Here is a 27,942-nt window from a genome sequence, read left to right as displayed (position 1 = left end):
TTAGAGGAAACACAGGGATGGCTGTGAGCTCATTAGTGTGCAGCGGGCCGTTTGTTCTGCTAATGAGGCTGTTCTGGGGTCGCTCTCAGGTGTTCTGCGGGTCAGACGGCGACACAACCGACCTGACCTCAGCCATACAACACTCAGCGTCTGCCGCACACAAACCAATCAAACACAGATCATTAACAAACATCTGACAGAAAACAAGACGCCTGTCTCCTGACACACACAAAGATAGATGACACTGACTGCAAACTATCCTTAAACACTCAAACTACTGTTCTACACTATTTATTAGAATTACATACAAAATATATGCAATAAAAAATAACTATTTTAAATGCATTTAAAAATCTATATAAAATTACATCTAAAAAATATTACAAATTATTTATTACAAATATGTTATCAAACATATTTTAAATGCATCCATTGTTTGTGCATTTAGTGTTATTTTAGTATTATTGATATACTATTAGTTATTATTAATAATATTCTAGATTTACACAATTACACAATTATTAAAAAATACAAAATTATAATACTCATTTACAATTATATTAAAAACATAACATTTTATAAAACTTTAACATACAATATTTAAAATGCATTTCAAAAATATATAAAAAAATAATATATAAACAAATATAGTAAGCAATGAAAATATATAAAATACAAGAAAACAAATAAAATGTATACAAAATATTGTTGTGAAAAATGCATAAAAATTATCAAATACTTCTAACAAAATAACAAAATTGAAAATGAATTCACAAAATAACTTTATATCTAACAGGTATAAAAACAAGTCCATAAACATCAATATACAATATTTGCAATGCATTAAAAATACAAAATTGAAAATATATATACATTTTTTTAAATAAAATATATTAATACAAAATGTAAAAAAATACTAATAAAAATAAAATAAATAAATAAATGTATGTATGTATGTATGTATGTATATATACACAATTATAAAATGCCTAATAAAACATTAATATAAAATATTTAAAATGCATGTTTAAAATACTTTTATTTTTTTCATAATTTATAGAAATATTAAAAAATATAATACATAATTATGAATAAAATAATTAATACAAATATACACAATAAAAAATATTCATTTAAAATTATGTTGTGAAAAATATGCATCTAATAAAATAATCTAAACTTAAAATGCATTTACAAAATATAACACTATATCTAAAATGTCTAAAAACAAAAAGTACATAAGTATTAATATTAAAATATTTACAAAATGTAAAATATATTTTAAAACATTTAAAAACAAAAATAAAATATATTAATATAAAATGTTGTAATACAATTCTAAAATGTCTAATAAAATATTAATATAAATTATTTATAATGCATGTTAAAAATCTGTATTTTTTATTTGTCATAATTTATACAAATGATATATAATTAATATATATAAATATATACAAAGTTATATAATAAAATTATATAACATATATTATGTGCATATACAAGAAAACAAAAACATCATAAAACGTTGTGAAAACATGCATCAAATAATACAAAATAAATTTAAAATGCATTTACAAAATATACAATTTTAAATGTATAAAAACAAAAGTACACAAGTATTAATATAAAATACTTACAAAGCATTTAAAAACAAAACATTTTAAATATATTTTTAAATATTTTTAAAAACTAAATTAAATACAATATATTAAAAGACAATGTTGTTTAATATATGTACAAATATAAAATGTCTAATAAAACATTAATATTAAATATTTCAAATGCATTTAAAACTAAATATAAAATTATAACTAAAAATGTATAAAAAACAAATAGATAGAATATTAATATGAAGCTATTTAAAATGCATTTTTTAAAAATTCTATAATTTATAGTTTAAAATACATCGAAAAATTACAAAATCATTTAAAATATGTAAAAAGTTAATTAAATATTATTAAATTCTTGAAATATTAAACATTAAAAATATATATTTAAAAGCTGAACCACACTAAAGACACCCTTGTCTTAATATTTACAAAGACTTGAAGCTTATACAGCCTGCCTACGATGATTTGAGACGCTCTAATCCTCATTTCTCACACACTAAAGAGCACAGACAGGAAGTGAATGGATCTGTTACTATTCTCCGGTTTCAGATGTACGGTTCTCTCTGTCCTCTCATCTCATCTCGTCTCTCTTTCTCAGAGGAGCTGATTTGTGCTCTCTGACTTCCTCTCTAATTTCCATGTTGATTCATCTATTGTCATCAGTCGCCCAGCTCGCCCTCATGGCAGTTTGTTTACCCGCGTATGTGCGCGTGTTTGTTTGTTTGATGGCAGATGTCGGGGATTGACTTACAAACTTTCGAGTTTTGTCGCAGCTTGTCATCTTGCCGTGGAGCATCCAAGGGTCAGGATTACTGAGAAAACCAAAAACACCATCAGCCAAACTAAAAACAACATACAGGAATGTCAACATAAATCTCCTAAAACATAAGCTGGTCATATTTTACTTTTTAAATCAATTGAAATTAAAAATATAACCATTTATCTTTTATAAAATGTATATTAAATGAAAAAATGGCTTCCAGCCGCCTCAGAGCTGCTTCTAAACAACAGCGAAACTGAAAACAACATACAGAAATGTCAACATAAACCTCTTAAAACATGAGCTGGTCATATTTTACCTTTTAAAAGAATTGAAATTAAAAATATAACTATTTATTTTTTATTAAATATATAATATTAACTGAAATAATGGCTTCAAGCCGCCTCAGAGCTGCTTCTAAACAACAGCGAAACTAAAAACAACATACAGGAATGTCAACATAAATCTCTTAAAACATAAGCTGATCATAGTTTACCTTTTAAATCAATTGAAATTAAAAATATAACCATTTATCTTTTATTAAATGTATATTAAATGAAATAATGGCTTCCAGCCGCCTCAGAGCTGCTTCTAAACAGCCAAACTAAAAACAACATACAGGAATGTCAACATAAATCTCTTAAAACATGAGCTGGTCATATTTTACCTTTTAAAAGAATTGAAATTGAAAAAATAACTATTTATCTTTTATTAAATGTATATTAACTGAAATAATGGCTTCCAGCCGCCTCAGAGCTGCTTCTATACAACAGCGAAACTGAAAACAACATACAGAAATGTCAACATTAACCTCTTAAAACATGAGCAGGTCATATTTTACCTTTTAAATCAATTGAAATGAAAAATATAACTATTTATCTTTTATTAAATGTATACTGGCTTCCAGCCGCCTCAGAGCTGCTTCTAAACAACATGGCCGCCTCTGCTGAAGCTGCTTCGCTTGGTGTTGCTTTGACAAATACCTCTATATCTACAAATATATCACATTTATTGGAGCAGTGATGTATTTCCTTTCAGCATCAGGCTCTTATTTAGGAAAAAAACAAGACAAAATGCCCGGCAGAAGCGTCCTTACAGAGGCTACACAAGACGACACATCCACTTCATCTTCCTGCGTTTACGCTCTGAGGGAAAGCAAGCAAAGAGGTCGCGCGCTTTACCCGATAGACGCGCGCTCTCTCCCGCCGGAAATGCCGTGGCGTAATGGCGCGAGTCAACGGGAGTTAAGCTGAAACCGACGAGGAATCGCTTCTGAAAGCTGGCAAATCATAACGAATGGAGGAGCCGATGGCCGGGCGGTAAAATAAATCCAAAAACTACAGTCTTGTGTTTATTTACTCACCCTCCTGTCTGTTTTATTCTTGCTGGATGTAATCGAACCAGTCTTTCTTCATCCGGTGACTCCAGAGCCGTCATGTGATCCTTTTTGCCGCTTTAAAACTCATACAAACGAGGCTGTTGTCGATCTGCGCATTTAACTAAACAGTAAAAAGGTATGTTTTTAAGGTTTTATATTATGTTGTTTAACATTTAGGTAAGTCATAAATGGGTCAAAGACGTTGTAACCTTGTACGTTATGTAAGGTTTATGTACTTAAAGTTTCTACTTTAAGGATTTAAATACGTTTTTGGAGAATAAAATGTTAACATTTGGTTGAAATAATATTACATTTTCATTTTTCACACAATATTTATGTAAAAATTCAAACAACAAGCTTATTCTGACTTTTAAAAGTAACTTACTTTTTTTGCAATCACCAGGTTGTTCATTACTTAACTTACTTTCTGACTTTTAACTGTACATATTAAAATATATAAAATAATAGGGGAGAATATAACATTTTATTGTGTTTTAAATGAGTAAAAATTCTTACTGACAAATGGGCAAAGCCTTCACTGCAAAAAATGCTTTTCTTACTTCATTTTTTTGTCTTGTTTCCAGCCAAAATATCTACAAATTCTTAAATCATTAAGGATTTTCTAGACCAGTAAAAATTATTCTCGGTTTCGAGAAAAAAAAAAAAAAAAAGTTAAAATTAGGTTAGTTTTCTGATTGAAATAAGATTATTTGTTTTACCCCATTGGCAGATTATTTTGCTTTTTTTTTTTTTTTTTTTTTTTTTTTAGCAAAAACTCACTTAATTTTGACTTCTTTTTTTCTGAAAACAAGGCAATCATTTTTACTTGTCTAGAAAAATCTTTCTTGATTTAAGAATTTTTAGATATTTTGGCTGGAAACAACAAAAAATCTACGTAAGAAAAGTTTTTTTGTAGTATATGATAGTGGCAAATTTAAAAATGTAGAATTACAAATATTTTGGGTGAAAGTAATTTGTCTTTTAATATGTCATGAATTGATTTTTGTTGATTTGATCTAAGTTTTATGTGCTTATTGTAAGTAAAGTGTCTACTTTTAAGATTTCAAATAAGTGTTTGGAGAATAAAATGTCAAAATTTGGTTAAAGTAATGTTACAGTGTCATTCAGTACATATTAAAATATATAAAAGAATAAGGGAGAATATTAAATTTTATTGTGTTTTAAATGAGTAAAAATTATTACTGATAAATTCTTATATGCTTTTCTTACTTAATTTTTTTTGTCTTGTTTCCAGACAAAATATTAAAAAATTCTTAAATCACAAAGGATTTTCTAGACAAGTAAAAATTATTGTCTTGTTTTCAGAAATAAAAAAGGTAAAAGTAAGTGAGTTTTTGCTTAAAACAAGCAAAATAATCTAGTTTTCTGATTGATTATTTTTTTTAGCCCATTGGCAGATTATTTAGCTTTTTTAAGCAAAAACTCACTTAATTTTGACTTCTTTTTTTCTGAAAACAACACAATTTTTAATTGTCTAGAAATCATTCTTGATTTAAGAATTTTTAGATATTTTGGCTGGAAACAAGACAAAAAAGCATTTTTTGTAAATAATCAAACAACATGCTTATTCTGACTTGTACATATTTAAAATATATAAAAGTATAAGGGAGAATATTACATTTTATTGTGTTTTAAATGAGTAAAAATGAATACTGATAAATTCTTATATGCTTTTCTTACTTCGATCTTTTTTTTTGTCTTGTACGGATAGACTGGATCGCTGTCTTAGATCTTAACTCTTAGATCCGCTACAAAAACATATCACAAAAATCCTTTCAATTTCCGGTTTGAGTCTTTTCATCCACTGGTCATATGTGGTTTCCAGCCAAAATATCTAAAAAGTCTTAAATCATTAAGGATTTTCTAGACAAGTAAAAATTATTTTCTTGTTTTTAGAAAAAAAAAGTTAAAATTAAGTGAGTTTTTGCTTGAAACAAGCAAAATAATCTAGTTTTCTGATTGAAATAAGATTATTTTTCTTATTCTTTTGGGTAATACTATGCTTGTTTTAAGCAAAAACACTTAATTTTGACTTTTTTTTTAAAACAACACAATAATTTTGACTTGTCTAGAAAATCCTTCTTGATTGAAGAATTCCATGTCATTCTGTGTCTAAATTAAACAAACTATTTTTTTGGAAAAACATAAATTTAAAGCAGTATTACACTTATTGTTTTTATGCTTAAACCCTTTTTCGTCTTTGACTCGAATACATTTCAAAACGTAATTCTACTGTTATTTTACTACAGAAAAAAAAATAATAAAAAAAATAAACAGCAACATTTCTAACAGCAAAAAAACAGCATAATTTTTTGGAAGTTTTCATTTGTATTTAAAGTAACAATCTGAACATTTAAATTAAATAAATAAAACTTAAATGAAAGCGCACAAATTTATGTTTTAAGGTTTGATATGGTAAAGCTGTTGAACATTTAGGTCATAAATACATTTCCAAACATCATTCTAATATAATTTTACTACCAAAAAAAAAAAAAAAGAGAGAGAGAAAGAAGAAAAAAGGAACAATCGGCAGATTTAAATTATAAAAATGAATATTTCTATGTTAGTAGGTTTGATGTGGTAAAGTTGTTAAACATTTAAGTCGTAAATACATTTTATATCATCATTCTAATGTAATTTTACTACAGAAACCACGAAAACAACAACCTTTCAGGAACGTTTTGATTAGTTTTACAGTAACAATCTGCAAAAATGCATTATAGGTTTGACATGGTAAAGTTCCATTTCAAAACATTATATTGTGATTTTACTACAAAAAAAACACCAAAGTTTCTGGAAAATTTAATTTGTATTTAAAGTTAAGATCTGCAGATTAAATGTAAAATTAAACAGTGAAAAATTATGTTTCTAGGTTTGATGTGGTAAAGTTATAAATCCATTTATAAATATCCTCAAAAAAAAAACAAAAGAAAAACGGCAACGTTTCTGGAACGTTTCATTTGGATTTAGTAACAATCTGTGCTTTTAAATTAAACATTAAAAAGTGCATTGATTTATAGGTCTGATATGGTGAAATTAAATAATCACTCTAATGAAATTTTAATACAAAAACCAAATAACAACGTTTCAGGAACGTTTCATTTGGTTTTACAGTAACAGTCAGCAAAAATGCATTTGTTTATAGGTTTGCCATGGTAAAGTTAGGCATTTTAGTCAGTCATAAATCATGTAATTTTGCTACAAAAAAGCACATTTTTGGATCATTTCGTTTGGATTTGAAACAACAGAATCAGCACGAGTTGAAACCAACAAGGAATTGTTTCTGAAAGCCGCCAAATCATAACAAATGGAAGAGGCAATGGTGGGGCGGGAAAATAAATCCAAAAATCCTCTTTTGGAAGACTAGTTTGACTAAAACCGAATGTGGTGTCTTTCTTCATTCGGCGACACCAGAGCATCTCACGATCATCTTTCCCTGTTTAAAGCTCATAAACACACACGAGGCTGTTGTTTCACAGCCGAACAAGGGCTTATGAACTCATCTGTACAGCAGAGACAGCAAAAGCCCATTTGTCTGGATTCATAATACATGTTGTGGAGCGAAGATCTATATATACCAGCCGCTGGCACCATTCTGCCGCTCTTCTTCATGTTTAATCTCTCGTCTTCTTCGCAAATGGCTTCTGACGGCGGTTTACGGCCTTGCAATCTGTTCACGGGCTCCTAGGTAATGAACATGCGTTTAATGACGGTTTGGTCACTGAAATCGTAAATCAAATTAATCAAATACGCCCACCCTAGAGGGAGCCTGTGGCCCTTCATCATCATCTTGTTCTCTCTGGTCTTTTACGCAACACTTGTTAGTTGTTCAGAGTCACTATTAGTCCTGAAACATTGTGAAGATACCATAAAATGCTTTAAAACACCATTCTAAAGTCATTTAACTACAAAGGTGGGCGTGGCCACAATACAGTAGCATTAAAACCTATATATCTAAGGACGTTTTCGGAGTAGCATTAATTTGTATCTAGTTCATTTTCACACATGGATTTGAGGCCATCACCAGGTTGCTCATTAAGAGTCCTGATTTCCTCTTCCTGTTAAAGCTGTACAGGTGTTGACAGCCAATCAACGACCACGACAGCTCTTAAGTCCGGATGTGTCAAAAACACTTCACACCCGATCAAATTACGGCTGTGTGATGACATGAGAGCGGATTGAGTTCACCTCGTAGCAGAATCTGTGTCATTCTATATTGTGATCATTGTGAGGTGTTTCAGAATGACTCAATTCCAGCTTCAATTTGTGCAAAATGAATTAGTCTATTAGACTTCAGCTCACCATCTGAGCCACACACATGAACGATGCCTCGAATTATCCTGTCGCACAATAGAAATCTGACAAAGTCCAATAGACTTACCTTCGAAGGAGGAAAACACCTAGCAACCACATAGTAACACCCTAGCAACCACCCAGAACATCTTACTAACTGCCAAGGACTGTAGAAATGTCTAGCCATCTATAAAACCCTAATAACCACGTAACAATTACTCAACAACAGCCCAAAACACTTACAGTTGTAAAACCTTAGCAACCACCCATAACACCCTAGCAACTTCATAGCAAAATGCACTATTACACTAACACAGAACACCCTAGAAGATATCACATAGCAACATCCTAGCAACCATCCCAAACACCCCAGCAATCACCTAGCCAACCACCCATGAACCTTTAACTGACAACAAATTATTTGGCAACTACCTAGAACACCCGAGTAACTAAATAGCAACACCTAAGCAACCACCTGTAACAACCCTAGCAACATCAGCAATGTCCTGTCAACTGAAAACAATGTACTAGCAACCACGCTAAACTCACAATAGAAATAGAGTTACAATAGAGTTACATTGAAGGAGGAAAACACCAAGCAACCACATAGTAACACCCTAGCAACCACCCATAACATCTTACCAACTGTCTAGAAATTCCTTAGACATTTCTACAGTACTCTGTAGAGTTAAAAACCACCCATAAAACATCCCAAAAAACCTACAGTCCTAATACCCGAGCGACCACCCATAACACCATAGCAACTTCATAGCAAAAAGCATTGTTGCGCCAATACAGAACACTCTAGAAAAGGCCTTGGCAACATAATCACATAGCAACATCCTAGCAACCATCTCAGCTATCACTTAGCAACCACCGATGAACCGATAACTGCTTACAAATTCCTTAGCAAATACACCTTAAGGAGGTCGCACACCGGACGAGAAACGCAGCGCAACGTTGCGTCGCGCCGAGGACAGCTGGAGGTATCGCACACCGGACGCGCACATTCTATACGCGCCAGCTCATTTTTCAGTGAAGTTCTGAACTGCAAGTGACGGTTGTGACCTTGTAAATCCAGTAGGTGGCAGTCAAAGACAGTGAATGTAATTACGACAGGCAAATGTTACATAGGACTTTAGATTTTGCGTATGAAAAAATGTATTGAGAAAATAAAATATGAATTAATTATATAGGTTTACATTTTTTTTCAAGCTGTAAACCTAATGTAAGTAGTATTTTGCAGCAGTGGTATCTTGTTTTTTTTATCTAATAGGACGATTTGAGACAAATATGATGTTCTTTAATATAAAACTATGCAGATGGCGCTCTGTGGCGCGGCAGAAATGTGAACAGCTTCCTGAGTCGTAGGTGGGCACCGCGGACAGACGCCGAATGGCGCCGCCGGTGTGCGTATGCTCATAGAAAACTGTGTTCAAATTTAAAAGACGTGGCGCGATGCGACGTGGCGCGATGCGACGCGGCGCTGCGCTTCGCGTTCGGTGTGCGACCCCCTTTAGAAACCACTTAAGAATATTCTAGCAGTCACTTTTAACACCCTAACAACTGTATAGTGATGCTCTGACTAAGAACTAAGAACCCCCTTTGATACATCCTAGCTACCCTGGAAATCCAGAGGTCTCGCGAGAGCACAATTTGAATTGTCTCTGCATCGAGCAATGATGCAGGTTACTGCAATACGTAAGCAATTGTGGGAACCAATCAAATCGGTGTATCTGATGTAGGCGGGCCAGAGGCGAGCTAAGCTCATGATGACAGCACTGCGACGTCCGAATCATATAGTAAACTTTGAAAGATCGCTGTCGCTACAGATGAACAACAAGTTGTTTGAAACGGCTTTGGCCGCTACAATGAACGAGTTAGACTTGGCTTTCCATATAAAAGAGGAACAGAAAACCCGAAAACTCGAATCGTTCCTTTGCAAGAAGGACGTTTTTGCTGTTTTGCCGACTGGATACGGCAAGAGTTTAATCTATCAGTTCACGAGTTCACGCTTACATATAATTAGCCGGAGAATAGTAGTGCATGTTTGGCGTGCTGTCCGGTGAAGGGCTCCGAGCTCAGGAGTGGCCCGAACCCAGAGTACGTTACCCCCCAATAGGAGTAGCGAGAACTCGGAGTGATGAGATGGGGTGGTGGAGATTTACTGATAAACCATCGAGTGAATTGAGGTGAGTCAGCTGTATTTAAACCTATGGCGCTGATTGACTTGTGATGTTTACGCTAAGCACCTGACGCGCTTCTCCCGAACTTTGTTAATGAAACATCATTTAGCTCTGCTGGTAGCTAAGCATGTATTGTTGTGATTGGTCGTGGCGTTATCCAATTGCGTGCAGTTAGAGTTTCAAATGCATGCTTGGTGCCGCCCCTCGAGTTAGGCAGTTTCATTGCTTGATCCCAGACCCTTAATCTTAATAGATTAGGGTCTGGATTTTTCCAGGCTACATCCTAGCCACAGTGTAGCAACTACATAGCATCCCAGCAACCACCTATGTAATCACTCATAAAACCCAAACTGCATAGCTATTCCGTGACAACGAACAAGAACAAATAGGAAAGCACCCAGTAAGACCCTAGCAACCACTTTTAACATCCTAACAACTGCACAGCAATGCCCTGACAACTAACCCCCCCCCCCCCCAGATACATCCTAGCCACAATGCATCTTAGCAACTGTCTAGCGATGCCCTGACAACTAAGAACCCACAGATACATCCTAGCAACCATCTGTATAACCAGTTAAAAAGCCAAACTGCATAGTTATTCCTCGACAATGAACCAGAACACAATAAAAAGCACATAGTAAGACCCTAGCAACCACTTTTAACAGCCTAACAACTGCATAACAATGCCCTGACAACTAAGAACCCCCCCGCCAGATACATCCTAGCCACAATGCATCTTAGCAACTGTCTAGCGATGCCCTGACAACTAAGAACCCACAGATACATCCTAGCAACCATCTGTATAACCAGTTAAAAAGCCAAACTGCATAGTTATTCCTCGACAATGAACCAGAACACAATGAAAAGCACCTAGTAAGACCCTAGCAACCACTTTTAACAGCCTAACAACTGCATAACAATGCCCTGACAACTAAGAACCCCCCCGCCCCAGATACATCCTAGCCACAATGTAACAACTACACATCATCCTAGTAACCATCTATATAACCACTCATAAAACCTAGTTATTCCTTGACAATGAAGCAGAACAGATAGGAAAGAACCTAGTAAGACCCTAACAACCACGTTTAACAGCCTAACAACTGTCTAGCGATGCCCTGACAACTAAGAACCCCCAGATACATCCTAGCCACACCAGAACACATAGGAAAGCACCTAGTAATACCCTCGCAATAATTTTTTATACCCTAGCAACGTACCAATGAGGAATTTCTAGCTATTCCTTGCCAACAAACCACAACACCTGGAAAACCAACAGTAACCTCTTTTAACACTCTAACAACTGCTCACTAATTATCTAGCAACCAACGTAACAGTTTGCCACTTGCATAGCAACACCTATAAATACAGAAGACCCTAGCAACCACTTCTGCAATAATAGCAATAGCAGTACAATATCCTAGAACCACAACAGAAGCTGCACCCTGGCAACCAGAGTTCAATTAGGCGGGATAAATCTCCATATTAAAACCTAGTTACTATCTAAAATGTCTGCCAGAAAGCATATAAATAACAAGACAAAACTGAGTAGCTAAACTGTGGTGTTGAGGAAGCGCAGGCACGCGAGTGTAAGTGGTTGTTCTCCAGAGGTCAGAGATGACATTGTTAAGCTCCTCGAGCCGCAGGATTGTTTGCAGGCCTCTGGATGAGAGAAACTGAAGATGTAATTTGGGCTTGGATATCTTCAGCGAGTCTCGGATGGAGCCCGCGGCGAGCAGCGGGGAGCGGGAGCGCGCACATGTGTGTGTGTGTTTACCCGCCAGTGCGCTCATCTTCTCTACCTCTTGTCGAGCTAATGGCTGCTGGAATCGCGCTGCAAGCGCTCGGGCCCCCGAGAACGAGAATAAACCTGCTGGGAGGAGAGAGAGAGGGGGGGACTCTCGCTGTTTCAAACAAGAGGGCAGGGGAGGTGAGCCAAAACACACGACAAAACCTGTTTATATTCCTCCCGAAGCTCCACGACGCCGCGCGTGCCAAATAGCGCGTCACGTGTCGAGTGTCTCTTCATTTTCATTAGCAAGAACAATATTTCAGAGGTGGACACGCCGGCCCCGTGAGGCGGAAAATTACGCGATTTAGGGGTTTATCATCTGAAACCCAAGAGTTTAATTCTCTGAGAGACACTGGAGGAATGGAGAGTGACCTATAAAAGAGTCAACAGATCTTAAAAGGGGGGAAAACGAGTTAGTACACCAAGGTTAGTTGTTCCCAAGCAAAATAAATACATATCATTGCTACACACAATACTAGTGTAAGGCAACAAACAAAGTAGAATGACGGCTAATAAAAGTTATGAATGCTATCGAGTGGTGTATTATTTAAAGGAACAGTGCACCCAAAATAAAAGCTCATCATTTACTCACCATTACGTAAGTCTGAATTTGATGTTTAAAAGGTTTCTGGGTAAAAGACAAATGCATCAGAATTTTACTAATCAGCTGGAAAGCTATCATTTTTATTAATACTATATACAAAACTCAGGACTGGTAATTTCATTAATGTATTTATTTGTGACCCTGGACCACAAAACCAGTCATAAGGTTAAATTTTACAAAACTGAGATGTATACATCATATGAAAGCTCAATAAATAAGCTTTCTATTGATGTATGGTTTGTTAGGATAGGACAATATTTGGCCGAGATACATCTATCTGAAAATCTGGAATCTGAGGGTGCAAATAAATCAAAATACTGAGAAAATCACCTTTAAAGTTGTCCAAATTAAGTACTTAACAATGCATATTACTAATCAAAAATTACATTTTGATATGTTTACAGTAGGAATTTTACAAAAAATCTTAATGGAACATCATCTTTACTTAATTTCCTAATGATTTTTGGCATGAAAGAAAAATCAATCATTTTGACCCATACAATGTATTTTTGGCTATTGCTACAAATATACCCCAGCGACTTAAGACTGGTTTTGTGGTCCAGGGTCACATTTTTTAAATCACAGAATACAGAAAGTCTAAATTGTGAGTTATGGGAAAAGATAAACATACTTAGCAAAACACACAATATTTATTTACATACACATTTAGCTGATGTTGCACATACCGTTATGCAATTAGCATTGAAACTTGCTTTTTTCAGCTGTATATGATTTCCTACTACCATTTTAATGAAAAAACTATTAAAACTGCAACAGCTGCACAGAATTTTTAACGTTTATTTTTTTACATTTCAAATCATAAAAGTCCTACATGCAATTACATGTAATCAGTGAACTTATAAATTGAAAAAAAAAGAAACATTGTACTAAAATTGTATTGATCGATAATCTACTGAAACCAATGCTATATTTCATTCAAATAAATGTGATTTTACCGGACTATTTAATCTCTGGGTCTGATTTGAAGCAGGCAGAATGCTAGAGCTGCGTGTCAAAACTGACGAAAATAACCGTCTTTTTTATCCATTCAGTCAAATTTTGCGCTGCAAATATCAATCCTAGTTTTAATTTGTCTATAACCATGGAATAAGCGGGATAATCAACGGCTTGCCGTGCATTAAAGGATTTAAAATGCACTTCGCGTCGGGTGGTTATTAGCCTCCACGTCGTGCATTTAAAATCCTTTAACGCACGGCAAACCGTTGATTATCCCTTACTTATACAATGTACTGACAGGCAGATCTGACAGTAATATGCAGGTACTTGAGAAATCAAATGGAAAATAACACTTGATAGTTTTTACTATATAAGCATAAACAAATATTTACAGTTGAAGTTAGAAAATGTTATTTAGTCATTTAGGCTGGTTGGCTGGTCTTAGGTGGTTTAAGCTGGAAGTAACTGGCTTTAGCTGGTCTCCCTGGTTAGGCTGATCAGGCCTTGTTTTGGCTGGTTGTTCCAGCTGGTCTCCCAGTCTGACCAGCTAAGGAAGTGGCCAAAACCCCTCTAAAAACAGCCTGCTGACCAGTTAAGACTAGCCTGGATGACCAGCTAAAACCAGCTTAGGCTAGCAGGGTATGGTCTTACTTTTTAATTAATTCCAAATCTATAAACAAACAATGTCAAAAGTAATCCAAAAGTAATGTGAATATGTTACCTAAAATGAGTAATCTTGATTGCTTGCACTGTTTACAGGTCATTTTCTTTTGAAATATTTACAAATGGAAAGACGAGATGACACATAGTAATACATTTAAGGCAGCTGCTATAAACATGAGCTTCATATACAGACAGCATCTGGATGTTCTTTAGCTGGTTTGCATTTGCACCTTCAAATCCACCATGGTACTGTATGCTAGAATGTGTTTTTTCTTATTCCTTCATTTTGTATCTTGTCTGAGGCACCAAGTGAGCAAAAACTGCCACTGATGCAGGTTTATGACATCCTTGTGGATATTATTCAACACTAAAAATTTGTTTTGGTCCTGAAGATTCACGTGGACTGAAATCTGGGGTCTCCACAGATGAACGGAGGAAACTCTTCAAAGATTTACGTCTGCTTTTCGTTCTAAGACAGACTGCCGGCTCAAACGTCAGCTCTGCAAAGTAATGTAATGGATAATAATTGAAGATATTTGTTTAATTACGCTATTTGTATAAACACTGAAACAGCAGGTGAACATTACAAATCCCAAATTTTTGGATTTGTAAAAAAAAAAAAAACTAGCAAATTCTCCAATCAATCTGTTTCTCTAAAATGTTGCTTAAAAACAAACATTTGGCTTTGACCATTTTTGTAAAGCTAGATTTGGAAATTTAAACTCATACACAGTAAAATATCTGTGAACATTCCGATCAACCTACAGCTGATGAAGGCATAATGAGAAATAAGAGCAGTTCAGAGAAAGAGCAGAAAAAATACAAATAAACATACTTCAGCATCCATCGAACTAGAAGACAAATAAACAGGAGAAGGGAAACTCCCATCACAGACACAAGTATTTTGAAGTATACATCTGAAAGTCATTCACAAATATAAAAAAAAAACATAATCAGCAAACATACAATAATATACAGAAACAGCAATATAAAATTTGGACAAATGTTCTAGGAAGGGTTAGAAAAAGTAGGTTTTCAACATAAATCAAAATGGCTGATTATGTCAAAATTGGCATCTTTGTTCATGGCATGAAAGACCAGTTTAACCCTTATGCGGTCTTCGGGGGATTTCTGGACCCCGAATGGTGTTCGATAAAATTAAAAAAAATGTTCCCTTTGTCCAAATGGTATGAGACTTTGTAAATCAGTCAACACTATCTTGATCTACAAATAAAAAATTAAATTGGAATGATAGCTTGATTTTATGTTAGTGTGAAAAAAATACTCACGTTCATGGTCTTTGGGGTCTCTGGAGAAAAAATGCAATTTTTGTTACGAAATAATAGTTAAAAAAACAAAACAAATGTTATTTTCCTGTTTATTAATATTTTAACTCCTCATGTGTGCAGTTTTTGGAGGATTTCGGATATTTTTAAAATATATATAAATTAATAAATAATTATTTTTTTATAGGTTTTTACACAAAAACAGCTTTTTTTGTAAAATTCCCTTTCATAAAAAACCCAGTTTTAAACGCAAAAAAAAAAATTACTTTTACCAGTAGGTGGCTGCTGAGCTCCACTTTATGCTTTTTGCTATTTGACCACCTGAAAGATATCTTTTCACAAGTTTTTTTTTTTCAGTTGATTTCATATCTACATATCATGAAACACACAGGACTTCATTTGGAGACCATAAAAACTGCTCTCTTATAATTTGTCAAAAAAAAAAAAAAGATGTTGTTGCATTCTATTGTTCATGTTGTGTACTGTTACTCAATATGTAATAGAACTGGTTTTGTTTCAGTACAAAAAATGCTTAACTTTGTCAAAAAATATTTTTTATTGTAATAATTGTGATTTCATAATATGTAGATATGAACTCAACTGAAAAAAACTTGTGAAAAACTTGTGAAAAGATATCTTATTGTTGGTCAAATAGCAATTAGTTAATAGTAGTGCTCTGCAGCCATCTAGTGGTAAAAGTTATATTTTTTTACTTTTAAAACTGCATTTTCCAAAAAATGGGCAAAAACCTTACACTAAACCATATCAAATTATCCATGTTATCCCCATGAATGAAAGTTTAAAATGTGGGTATTTTAAAGTGAATTTTACATAAAAAGCTGTTTTTGCATGTAAACCTATTAAAAATATATATTTATTTAATCATTTATATATATTTACAAAATAGCATAAAAACAGCGAAAACTGCACAAATGTGGAGTAAAAACATTAATAAACAGGGAAAACATTTTTTCGTTTTTTTTTTTTTTTTTTTTTTACTATTATTTTGTTACAAAATTTAAGTTTTAAGACCATGGGTGTGATTCCAAAACGAAGACCGCATAAGGATTAATTGAAATAGGCTAATGCAATTAAAAGTTAGTAGCATTTTTGAAAATGTCATTATTAATGGTTAATGAATGTTTTTTTTATTTTGGACCAATAGGTGGTGCTGTTATCAAATTGATGTGGCGTGGTCAGTGTGAGGTGACAATGGCACACACACAGTTTGGTGTAAATATGTCAACGCAGTTTGGCATCATTCCAGCAAATTCGTTGATCTGTTAAACAATAACTGTTTCATATATCAACATAAAATTCATAACTTTTTTCCAGCATGATCTGAAGATGATCAGAGTTAAATTTAGTGAAAATTGGACCAACGGTCTAGAAAGAGTTTGAAAAAGTAGGTTTTCAACATAAAATGTCAGACAGGAAGTTCGGCCAAATTTAGCATAAATGGTATCGATGTTCTCGCCATGACCCATCTATCATCATAATAGGCTCATATACTCAAAAGTTATTAGCATTTGTAAATGTCATTATAACATTTGACCACAAGGTGGTGCTGCCCCAAAACGTTTTCAGAACCATCAGGACATGGTGCCAAAGACACACACCAAGTTTCGTAAAGATACGTCAATGCGTCTATAAAATATAGCAATTTATGACAAAATCGAGAATGGTCAGTAAGGGAAAATGGCCAAAATGGCTGATATGGGAAAATTGGGTATGGCTCGACTTGACAAGAGAATCTAATTTTGTGATTTTTAGTCAAACCAATCAGAAGTTATAAGCAGAAATATCCATTTCTCATATCTCCTAATCACTAGGTGGTGCTGCACTGAAACTATGCAAGTAGCCTCAGGTCATGGTTATTATAAAACACACCAAGTTTGGTCTCAATACGCCAAACCGTTGCGGAGAGCTAGCCTCACATTAATTTTTGTGTGCTCTTCATCGAATTTGTTCACATGTTATTAGAGAACAGTTTGATCATAAGCTTTTGCCAACATGGCCTGAAGATGATCTGAGCCAAATTTAAAAATCAGGAACTTTTAAAAATTGCGAAAAACCTGATCTTATGAATTTAGAATTTTGGTGTTGAACTCAGCATGAGCTCAGAATGAATTTTCTTAAAATATAAACATGAGTGAAAATTTGGACAAATGGTGGCACTAGATAGTTTGAGTTAGAGACTCCAAACTTGAGATGTTCAATGTGAAGACTGTGTGCCAAATTTCATAACTTTCTCACAAGCGGTTCTTATGGGCTGCCATGGACTTCCAGAGCAGAAGAAGAATACTACAAATAATACAATAATATACAATAATAAAAATAATGTTTTGTATATCAACACAAACTTTTTGCTAGTATGCAGTACCATTTTGTGAAAATCGGACCAATAGCCTAGAAGGAGTACGAAAAAGTAGGTTTTTAATATAAATCAAAATGTCGAAAAGGAAGTTTGGCCAAATTTAGTATAATTGTTATAAGCAAAAATAGCCATTTTTTTCATCTCCTAACCACCTGGTCACAGCTATTATAAAACACAAGTTTGGTCTCAATACGCCAAAATGTTGCAGAGATATAGCCTCACATCCATTTTTGCATGCTCATTGTCAAATTCATTCACACATTATTAGAGAGAACAGTTTGATTTAGCAACTTGAAATCCAGAATTTTATGCAAGTATGGCCTTAAGATGATCTGAGCCAAATTTGATGAAAATCAGGAAAAACAAGTACGTTTTTAGAACTATTAAAAATATCGAAAAACTTGACCTTCCGAATTTTGAATTTTGGTGTAGACTCAGCATGAGTTATTAGCTTAAACATGAGTGAAAATTTGGACTAGTGGTGGTGCTAGAGAGTTTGAGTTAGAGACTCCAAATTTGAATTGGTTAATGTTGAGACTGTGCTCTATCAGTGTGCCAAATCTCAAAACTTTTCCGCAAGTGGTTCTATGGGCTGCCATAGACTTCCAGACCAGAAGAAGAACAGTAAGAATAATACGATAACTATTTTGTATATCAACACAAAATCCATAATTTTTTGCTAGTATGCAGTATAATTTTGTGAAAATCGGACCAACAGTCTAGAAGGAGTTCGAAAAAGTAGGTTTTTAACATAAATCAAAATGTCGAAGAGGAAGTTTGGTCAAATTTAGTATAATTGGTTCTAAGCAAAAATAGCCACTTATCATCTCCTAACCACTAGGTGGCGCTATGCAGAAACTGTGCAGGTCACCACCGGTCATGGTTTATTATAAAACACACGTTTAGTATCAATACAGCAAACTGTTGCAGAGATATAGCCTCACATCCATTTTTGCATGATGTTTGTCGAATTCATTCACACATTATTAGTGAACAGTTTGATTTAGCAACCTGAAATCTGGAATTTTATGCCAGCATGGCCTGAAGATGATCTGAGCCAAATTTAGTGAAAATCAGGAAAAACAAATAGGTTTTTCGAATTATTAAATATATTGAAAAGCTTGACCTTACGAATTTTGAATTTTGGTGTCGACTCAGCGTGAATTATAAGCATAAACATAAGTTAAAATTTGGAAATTTTGGCCAAGTGGTGGTGCTAGAAAGTCTGAGTTAGAGACTCCAAATTTGAGGTGGTTAATGTTGAGATTGTCCTCTATCAGTTTGCCAAATTTCATAACTTTCCTGTGAGTCATTCTATGGGCTGCCATAGAATAAGAATAATGTTTTGTATATCAACATGAAATCAAATTTTTGCCAACAAATACAATAAAAACAATCACAGCTTTGGTGCTTTCACAACTTACCATAGTTACTTTTGAGCTCATCCTTGGCCATCCAGACGGCGTTTCCCTCATGCTCCACCAGACAAAAATACTCATTCTTCTTCCACTCATCTGGAGCAACATGAAGAGCAACCGTCTTCTGGAAGGTCCCATCTTCATTTGGCAGTAGATCTCCAAACTCCACATCCTCATCAAGCTCCTCTTCATTTCTTAACCAGGTAATATTCACTGCTGATGGGTAAAAACCTGTGACATGACACAATACTGGAGAGGAGGTATTCCTATGTAACACAGACACTTCAGGAGCTAAAAAAAAAAAAAAAAAACTATAGAGATCAATGTAAAGAAAAAATTAAAGTCTTCAGATGTATGTTAGATCAACACAAACATAAGACTCTTTTGTCTTCGCATACCTCTTCTCTCTAAACCCAGTTTCCTTAATGTCAAGAAATATTTTAACCAGTCAACACACTCATCTTCATAGTATTGTTTGAGTAATTCAAGTTGTTCACTGTCATCGTTCCACTTTATCATTGTGCGTACTCCACGCCATACAGATGCGAAGTACATGCTGTATTTCAAATCTAGTGAGAGGAAATTCTCTCCATTATAACCGTGCTCATCAAACCCATGTGAGATATTAGTCTTATCATCCCATTCACATCCATACATCCTCTGATACGTATGAACACCTGAATGAGAAACAGTGGGAACCATAAGAGCTTCTCTTTTTAGTTATATTAGGTAATTCTTTGACGTATAAAACTATAAAGTATTTTAACTCACCATGCCAGTGATTTAATTGCTTCATCAGAACGGTAATGTTGATTTTGTTGGTCTGCTGTATTCGTTCTCTGATCCCAGTGTATTCTTTAAATCTGTCTCCAGATGCAAACTCCTTCATCCAGTCCTGTCTGAGAATCAGCTTCTTTATCTCACTGTCATAATAATCAATCTGTTGTCCATCCAAGACAGCTACAGAAGAAATCTCTGGGATTCCTGCAATCGTCTGTCCATTTATTTCAGTATAAAATGTGGTGAAGGTGTGCAACTCTGAACAATTAACATGAAGACATTAACACATGACATACAGCATCATAAAATTACTGTTTGATTCAAACTGTTTTTTGTTTTTTTTACTTTTGATCTTAAGTAAATCTTGCATTACAATTAAAACTGTAGTATAAAACATTTTCGCGGTTCGATTTTTATGATTTCAACTTCAAATTTGGTACATGACTTGGTTTGGCGTATGACTTAGATTTTATAAAAGTTTTAGAGTCCAATGTTTTGTAAAACATTTTGTATAAAATAAAATTAAAATGTTTAGTTGAGTACACTTGCTTTACAGAAACTTAAAGAAGTCTACACTTAAACTTTGATAAAAAGACCAACCTTGGGCCTTTTAACATTAAAATTGTCTAAACTTTAGTTATTCATATAGGACTAGATTAAAAAGTAAACAAAAAATGGATAACAAACATACTATAAAGGAATACAATAAATAGTTTCATATTTGAAAAAAGGTGATTAAAAATCAGACATCAGGGATACAATATTATCACATTATCACTATTAAATCATTCCTGTTAAATAAAATAAACATGAAATAAAACAAAATTAATAAATATTCTATAAATATTAGTTGAAAACTTGAACTAAACGAAAGTTAAAATTGTTGCCTTGGCATTAAACTTAAATAAGTTAAAGTTGAAGCGCTAAGCACTTGAATTTGCACTCACATGGTTAACAAACAACAGACAGATAATTCAACCTTGAATGATGTTATGTAATAAATCTTACCAGTATAAACAAAAGGTATGCAGATGAAGAAAACTATGACCTTCATTATGGATGAAAACCCATACATTTGACTCTTAAATAAATGTAGTTGTCAAAAAGTGCTGCAAAATCTCTGTAGTCTTTAGCACATTGACAGGAAGAAGTGGTTACTGAGGGAAGACGCTGCTCTAGATAAAGAGTTGCAATATGCATGTTTAGGGAGTAATGGTTTACCTAAAAGTTGAAGTCGCTTCATTTGGTAACCTATTTTTTTTTCTATTCCCAGACAGACATTTGATCATTTCAGTTAATATTTTATTCTGCTAGCCCACTTTAGACATTCTACTAACAGGTAGATCTAACAGTTATATTCAGTCATGTAACGTAAAATATAAATACAGATGAATCCTTACAGTTAAAGTTACAAAAGAGTGATTTTCTCTCTGTCGTTTATTGTTTGATTGACAGACAGCATCAGGTTTATTAGGCTGCTGTCACTTTAAGACCTACCGCACAAATATAACTCGATAGCTGTTTCGGCTTGGCTTTGTGTGGTTATATATGGCTCATCGCTGCACAAAACAGCACATAAAAGCAATCTGATGCAGTGTGAGTGAATCTAAATATAGGATAATTCTGCAAATTAAAACTTTTCATTAATTTTCACATTTCATTTTAATCGCAACAGCTGTGATACATTGTTTAATTGCATAGAGGCTCTTTTTGTCTTAAATTTATGGGGCATTTTTGCCACAAGCCCTCATTAATTTCTGACCCTGGTAAGTTATGTTTACTACAGTTTCAGCTTTATATTGTTTTCCCACAACGGTTTTATTGAAACTGCATGTGTTTTTTTTTCTACAGTTGAAACCCATCAAACTAGAAATTTCACTAGAAAAAAAAAAAACAGAATTCAAGTGCTTTAAGACATTTTTATGAAAAAGAAGACATTATGCAGCAAGACTTTTTTGCAAATACAGGTAATTTACCATAAAGATATTATGTTTTGCAACAATTATGACTGTTATAGCACCAGCCGTGGTCCAATCTCCTTAAAACTTTGCATGCTTGTTCAGAATCAACTGTTGCATGTGCTCACCAGGTTTCGTGAAGTTTCTAGTTATACTTTAGACTTTATAGGATGTGGGGTAAATTCGGACAGGCCCCTTTTCTAAACAACCACGTTATAGCTTCCCAAAGGGTGAATTTCAAATTTTATTTTGATAATTATTGATATAGAGAATTGCACTACAGTTTGTTTGTTTTTTGTTTTTGTCTTTAAGATAGAGCGGAAAAACCTAGGACTAGTTTTTTTGTACATCTTCTCAATCTTTTAACAAATTATTTGATTGACAGCAGTGGTTCTAAAGGCAAAGTTGTCTTGAATAAGAAGTTTGCACAATGTACAATGGTTTACACCATTGAAAAATGCGATATGACCCCCTGTGGCCATTTTCCATGTCTACCATGTGTTAACCATTAATATGTGCTCAAACTTTATTAAACAATGGTGGTCATGTTTTTTTGTTTTGTTTTTTTAAACATGCAAAATGTCCTTAAAGACACTTGTGGCACTTTTGACCAAGGCCGTGCTATTTTCATGTTGACAGGACAAATGTTTACGTAGGTATAGTCATTTTTATGTTTTTTTCCCTCGTATAGCGCCACCACGTGGCCAAACTCTGAGATTTTTAAGCTCTTACACAAGTAATTGTGGCGAAAAAAACGTGCAATGTACAATGGTTTACGTCCTTGAAAAAAAGCCATATCACCCCCAGTGGCCGATTTCATGTCTGCCATGTATTAACCATGTCTAACAGGTGTTCAAACTTCATTGACAAATGTTGCCCATGCTTTTTTGAGATAAGCAAATGTCCTTTCCCTCTTATAGCCCCACCAAGTGGCCAAGCTCCACGATTTTTGTCCTGCGACCTCAGATTGAGCTCTTACAAAAGTGTTCTGAGTTTGGCAAACATATCTCATTCTGTTCACGAGTTATAGGCATTGTACTACTTTCAAACAATTTTGCACCCCTTTGCGACGGTGAGTCAAAAATTATATTACTATTATTATTTTTAATAAATATTGATAATTACTCTCAAGAGAAGCTTTTGTGCACGAGGAGCTCTGCCATTTGCACAGACTAGTACAGATTTGCGCAAAAGGTTTTTTGATATTTTATAAATGTAAATTAAAAACCTATTATGAACTGATGCCATTTCCATTAACTGATGTTATGTGACCAACATTTGCGATAAGTCATTGCAACATAAAAACCAACTGCATGCAAGTGTAAATACTTTCTTGCAATATATGGGGAGTTTTTATGAAATTGACATCTTGACATTAACCATATTTTCGATCCGCAATTTTAAATTTGCACAATTTGAGGGGTAACAAAAATTTGGCTTCTGATATCTTAACGGCGCTCATTAGATGTTTGTGCAAAGCAGATCTTAGATTTAGTCTTAGTCTTAGTCTTTTGGACTAAAATGCTTCTTAATTTTAGTCAAATTTTAGTCACTTCTATATGTGATAGTTTTAGTCCAATTTTAGTCGAAGAAAAGTCAAAAAGGTTTAAGTCTAGTTTTAGTCGACGAAAAGTCAAAAAGGTTTTAGTCTAGTTTTAGTAAAAAAAAAAGGGAAAAAAGTAGTCTTTTAACAAATTAATGTAGGTCAGTAAGTATTTTGCTGTTGGGTAGTGTCACTTATAAGTTGTGAAAATAGCAGATCTATAGTTCAACACAATGTGAGCTTCCGGATCGACTATTTTCACCAATAATTACAATAATGAAGGAATGTTTTAGAACATAAAAACAAGGATGGAATGCTAAAACGGCTTGCCATACTAGTATAGCAAAGAGTATTTAATGTTAAAACGGCTTGCCATAGCGTCAGATACTTTTTAAGTTTTAACTGGCATGCACAATAAGCGGAAATGTCATGCATTTTAAACGTCTGACGGACCACCCACTAACATTTGTCTATTCTCGTCTCGTCAACGAAAACTCACACACGTCTCGTCATGTTTTAGTCATCAACGAGCCATTTTTATCTCGTCATCGTCTCGTTATCGTCATGAAAAAAAGTGGCGTCAACGAAATGATTTCGTCATCGTCATCGTTGACGAAAACAACACTGAAGCAGATGCTTCCCAGATGAAGCGATTTTTAATATTACCAGTTTAATATCCAGCAACACATTTAAGGTACTTTTATTATGAGTTTGCATTTGCATGTTCATTCTGAATAATTTGTTAAAAGATTGAGAAGATGTACAAAAAAACTAGTCCTAGGTTTTTCCGCTCTATCTTAAAGAAAAAAAAAACTGTAGTACAATATGTAGTACAATATTATTCAAAAGTGAAACATGTTTTGGTCTGGAAGATTGCAATTTGGACTGAAATCTGGGGCCTGAACAGATAAACGGAGGAAACTCTTCAAAGATTTAGGTCTGCCTTTCGTTCCGACAGACTGCCAGCTCAAACTTCAGCTCTGCAAAACAATGTCAGAAATATTAATTGAAGATATTTTTAATTACACTATTTATTTAGCATTATTTTTTGGACTTTAACTGTATTTAAATATGTGTAAATCCCGATTTTTGAGTGATTGTGTGTTGGCTGAGGACACTCCCATCATTCTCTCACATAATGAAAAGTAAGAGCAATTCAGGGATACTTACCACCATCATTCGGACTAAACCGCAAATAAACAGGAATAGGCCAACTCCCGCCACAGACGCAAGTGGTGTGATGAAGTGTACTTTTGCAGGTTCTTCAAAAATAAAATAATAATAAACTTATGAAACTTATGAAATCTACCACATGACTTTGAATCAATTTGAGTAAATTTGAAATACAGTGCACAAGTGATATTCATGAATAAAAAATGCTTAAGGTGTTTTCTATGGAAGCAGATTAGTCTCATTAATAATTCACGCACAATACACGATGCACACATGCGTGTCCCAATTCACGTGCACGAAAAAAAAATATATATTCACAAAAAATATTCACGTGCAAAAAATAAGAATATAAATTCATAAAATACGTTTCACAAGTTGCAAAACACAATTCACAGATTTACAACTGTGTACAACAATTTTGAATGTTTAAAAATCACGAGTGTATCACGGACTGTGAATGTTTGAATAGCCTTTTTACGTGTGTATTTTTTAGACTTGCGTGTGTGTTTTTGAGACTCTCCTGGCAGCGAACTCCTCCCATGCGGGTCACTCGTACACTTTAGCCAATCAGATTTGAGCCTGTCGATCGACCAATCATAACCCCTGGGCGTGCCTATCTTACGTTACGTCATCAGCGCGAGTCCAGTTCCAGAATTCAGATACGATTCAGCTGTTTATCGTCTCATTTTGTTTTATACTGCATGCTTACTTAAAAATCGGTCGTTTAGACACACTCGTTAACGTGACCAGTGTAAGCCAGCTGCTGCTCAGAGTGTATTATGTTTTAATATTTATCGATTGTTATGTTGATTTAATAAAGAATCATTCACGTGGATACCATACCGCATAAAGATATTAAAATTATAAACTTAATGTAAAGCATAAAATACGTTTTTTACAGATGGGACATATAAATAAATAGAAAATGAAAATTATCTATTTGGATATTTTTCAAGCAGTCTCTTGTGGTTTTGTTTTTTTGATTGAAAACAGGAAAGAGCTGTCAGAGCCAAACTTGTCTTGTGTCTCAAATCCTACGATGGCACGCATTCAGCTGATGACGATTTAATAACACACATTGTAAACCATGTACATTTCATTTAAGTTTGTTTACGCTGCAGCCTGCAGATATTATTTATTTCAGAATTGTGATGCTTATGATGTACAAGTAGCTGCTCCTATTTCAACCTCTGCCACAAATTATGAGGTGATGTGAATCTAGAAGTTTCATTTGGAACTGTAACTCTTTCAAAACAGTCATGCTGCAACCCATCCATTTTAACAGTTTCAACTGATTTAACTCATGCATTATTACTACATTTCTTTTAGAATGGTACCCTATGACTTTGTATTTGTTAAGGCATAAAGCTTTGTTATGCATTGTTAAATGTTCTGGTTGTATGTCAGAATTAAAACATTCAAAACAAGTCGGAACTTGAATGAAGTTTACTGAATAATCTTTGATGCATTCCTTTATGTGATCAGTCTGTCTGACTGACCAGCAAATTCCAGAACTGTTAATACTAAAGCAAATACAATTGCTGCTAACCAACATCAGCTTGTGTATTGTAATCTCAAAGATTTTTACATCACTGCTCAACATAAAATTATGTATCACAATAATATAATATTTTAAAAAGTACATGAATGTTGATTACATAAAAAAAATAATGCATAAAGGTGAAGTACATAAAAAGACAAAGATTAATGTGAATGAAGAGGCCTGTAACTGTCATCCAGATGTTGTTCCAAAGTGTTAAATCCTGAAAAATGCAAGGAAAATGATTAGTGTGTTTTAATTAAACACTGCATCCAGTTGCACAAATGGTTAGTACAAACACACCGTTATTCATACACTGAGTTCTCATGAGGTATATTCATCATTACATAAAGCTATAATAATAAAGGCAGGGTCAGTGCTAAGTGGGAGCTAGACTGGGCAGAGGACACCCAGCGTTGTTAAACAAAAACATGGCAATGAAAAGAATTCTTTCTTCATTTTGGCCAATAAACAGGACATTGTGGCTAACACAAGACACCATCTTTGGCAACACTATCTGTTTTCATAGCAGCCGCTGGCTTAAACTGGTCACGTTAACGAGTGTGTCTAAACGACCGATTTTACCTTTAGTTTTTAAGCAATCAAAATAAAACAATACACCTTTACTAGGCTAGTTACAAATGAGACGATCAACAGCTGAATCGTATCTGAATTCTGGAACTGGACTCGCGCTGATGACGTAACGTAAGATAGGCACGCCCACAGCGGGTTATGATTGGTCGATCGACAGGCTCAAATCTGATTGGCTAAAGTGTACGAGTGACCCGCATGGGAGGAGTTCGCTGCCAGGAGAGTCTCAAAAACACACACGCAAGTCTAAAAAATACACACGTAAAAAAGCTATTCACACACTCACAGTCCGTGATACACTCGTGATTTTTAAACATTCAAAATTGTTGTACACAGTTGTAAATCTGTGAATTGTGTTTTGCAACTTGTGAAACGTATTTTATGAATTTATATTCTTATTTTTTGCACGTGAATTTTTTTTGTGAATATATATATTTTTTTTGTGCACGTGAATTGGGACACGCATGTGTGCATCGTGTATTGTGCGTGAATTATTAATGAGACTAATCTGCTTCCATAGTTTTCTCATATTCCAAGCTTGACAAACTTAGCCACTTTCATTGTACCGTATGATTAAACAAATATATATAAGAATTTCACACTGTACTGCATTCTTGACAACTTACCCTCTTTACTCTTGATCTTACTCTCATCCAGAAACTCCTGAAAGGGGTTTCTCACCACAGGAATATTCATCTTCCATTCGTCTGGAGGAACATGGAGACTAACCGTATTCTCGAAGGTCCCATCTTCATTTGGCAGTAGCTTTCTAAGATCCACATCTTCAAGTTGCTCCTCATCATTTCTTAACCAGGTTATACCTTCAAAACAATACTTCTGCAGTTTCATCATAAGTTTTAAACAAACAATTTTTTTTTTTGTGAAAATATGCCATTACAATTAAAACTGTACTTTGCAAACTAGATTTTTGTAATATCAACTTCAAAACTGGAATTTCTTCTAAAAGAAAGAACTGGAAATTCAACTTCTAAAATGTTTTGTAAAACAGTTT

General features: G+C 34.0%; 1 protein-coding gene across 1 annotated transcript; it reads right to left on the bottom strand.

The window, feature by feature from the left end:
* Nucleotides 1–27,779, bottom strand: LOC141338981 (major histocompatibility complex class I-related gene protein-like). The gene is made up of 6 exons (XM_073844594.1): nucleotides 27,557–27,779; nucleotides 20,117–20,383; nucleotides 19,744–20,022; nucleotides 19,352–19,636; nucleotides 11,832–12,118; nucleotides 1–150 (listed from the first exon to the last, which is right to left on the bottom strand). Exons 1-6 carry the CDS (start codon nucleotides 27,777–27,779, stop codon nucleotides 1–3), a joined length of 1,491 nt encoding a protein of 496 aa, XP_073700695.1.
* Nucleotides 27,780–27,942: the final 163 nt, after the last annotated feature.

This window comes from Garra rufa, chromosome 7 (genome assembly GCF_049309525.1).
Source record: "Garra rufa chromosome 7, GarRuf1.0, whole genome shotgun sequence".
Taxonomy (NCBI): domain Eukaryota; kingdom Metazoa; phylum Chordata; class Actinopteri; order Cypriniformes; family Cyprinidae; genus Garra; species Garra rufa.
This window is presented reverse-complemented; position numbering and strand designations above follow the sequence as displayed.

What these genes read in the sequence shown, in the direction of transcription:
- LOC141338981 (XM_073844594.1), bottom strand. Translation starts at nt 27,779, where the DNA reads ATGAAACTGCAGAAGTATTGTTTTGAAGGTATAACCTGGTTAAGAAAT. An exon ending in GCAATTAAATCACTGGCATG is followed by an intron (nt 20,023 to 20,116) that starts GTGAGTTAAAAT and finishes TTTCTCATTCAG; the next exon opens with GTGTTCATACGTATCAGAGG. An exon ending in TGAGCTCAAAAGTAACTATG is followed by an intron (nt 12,119 to 19,351) that starts GTAAGTTGTGAA and finishes TCCTCCCAGCAG; the next exon opens with GTTTATTCTCGTTCTCGGGG.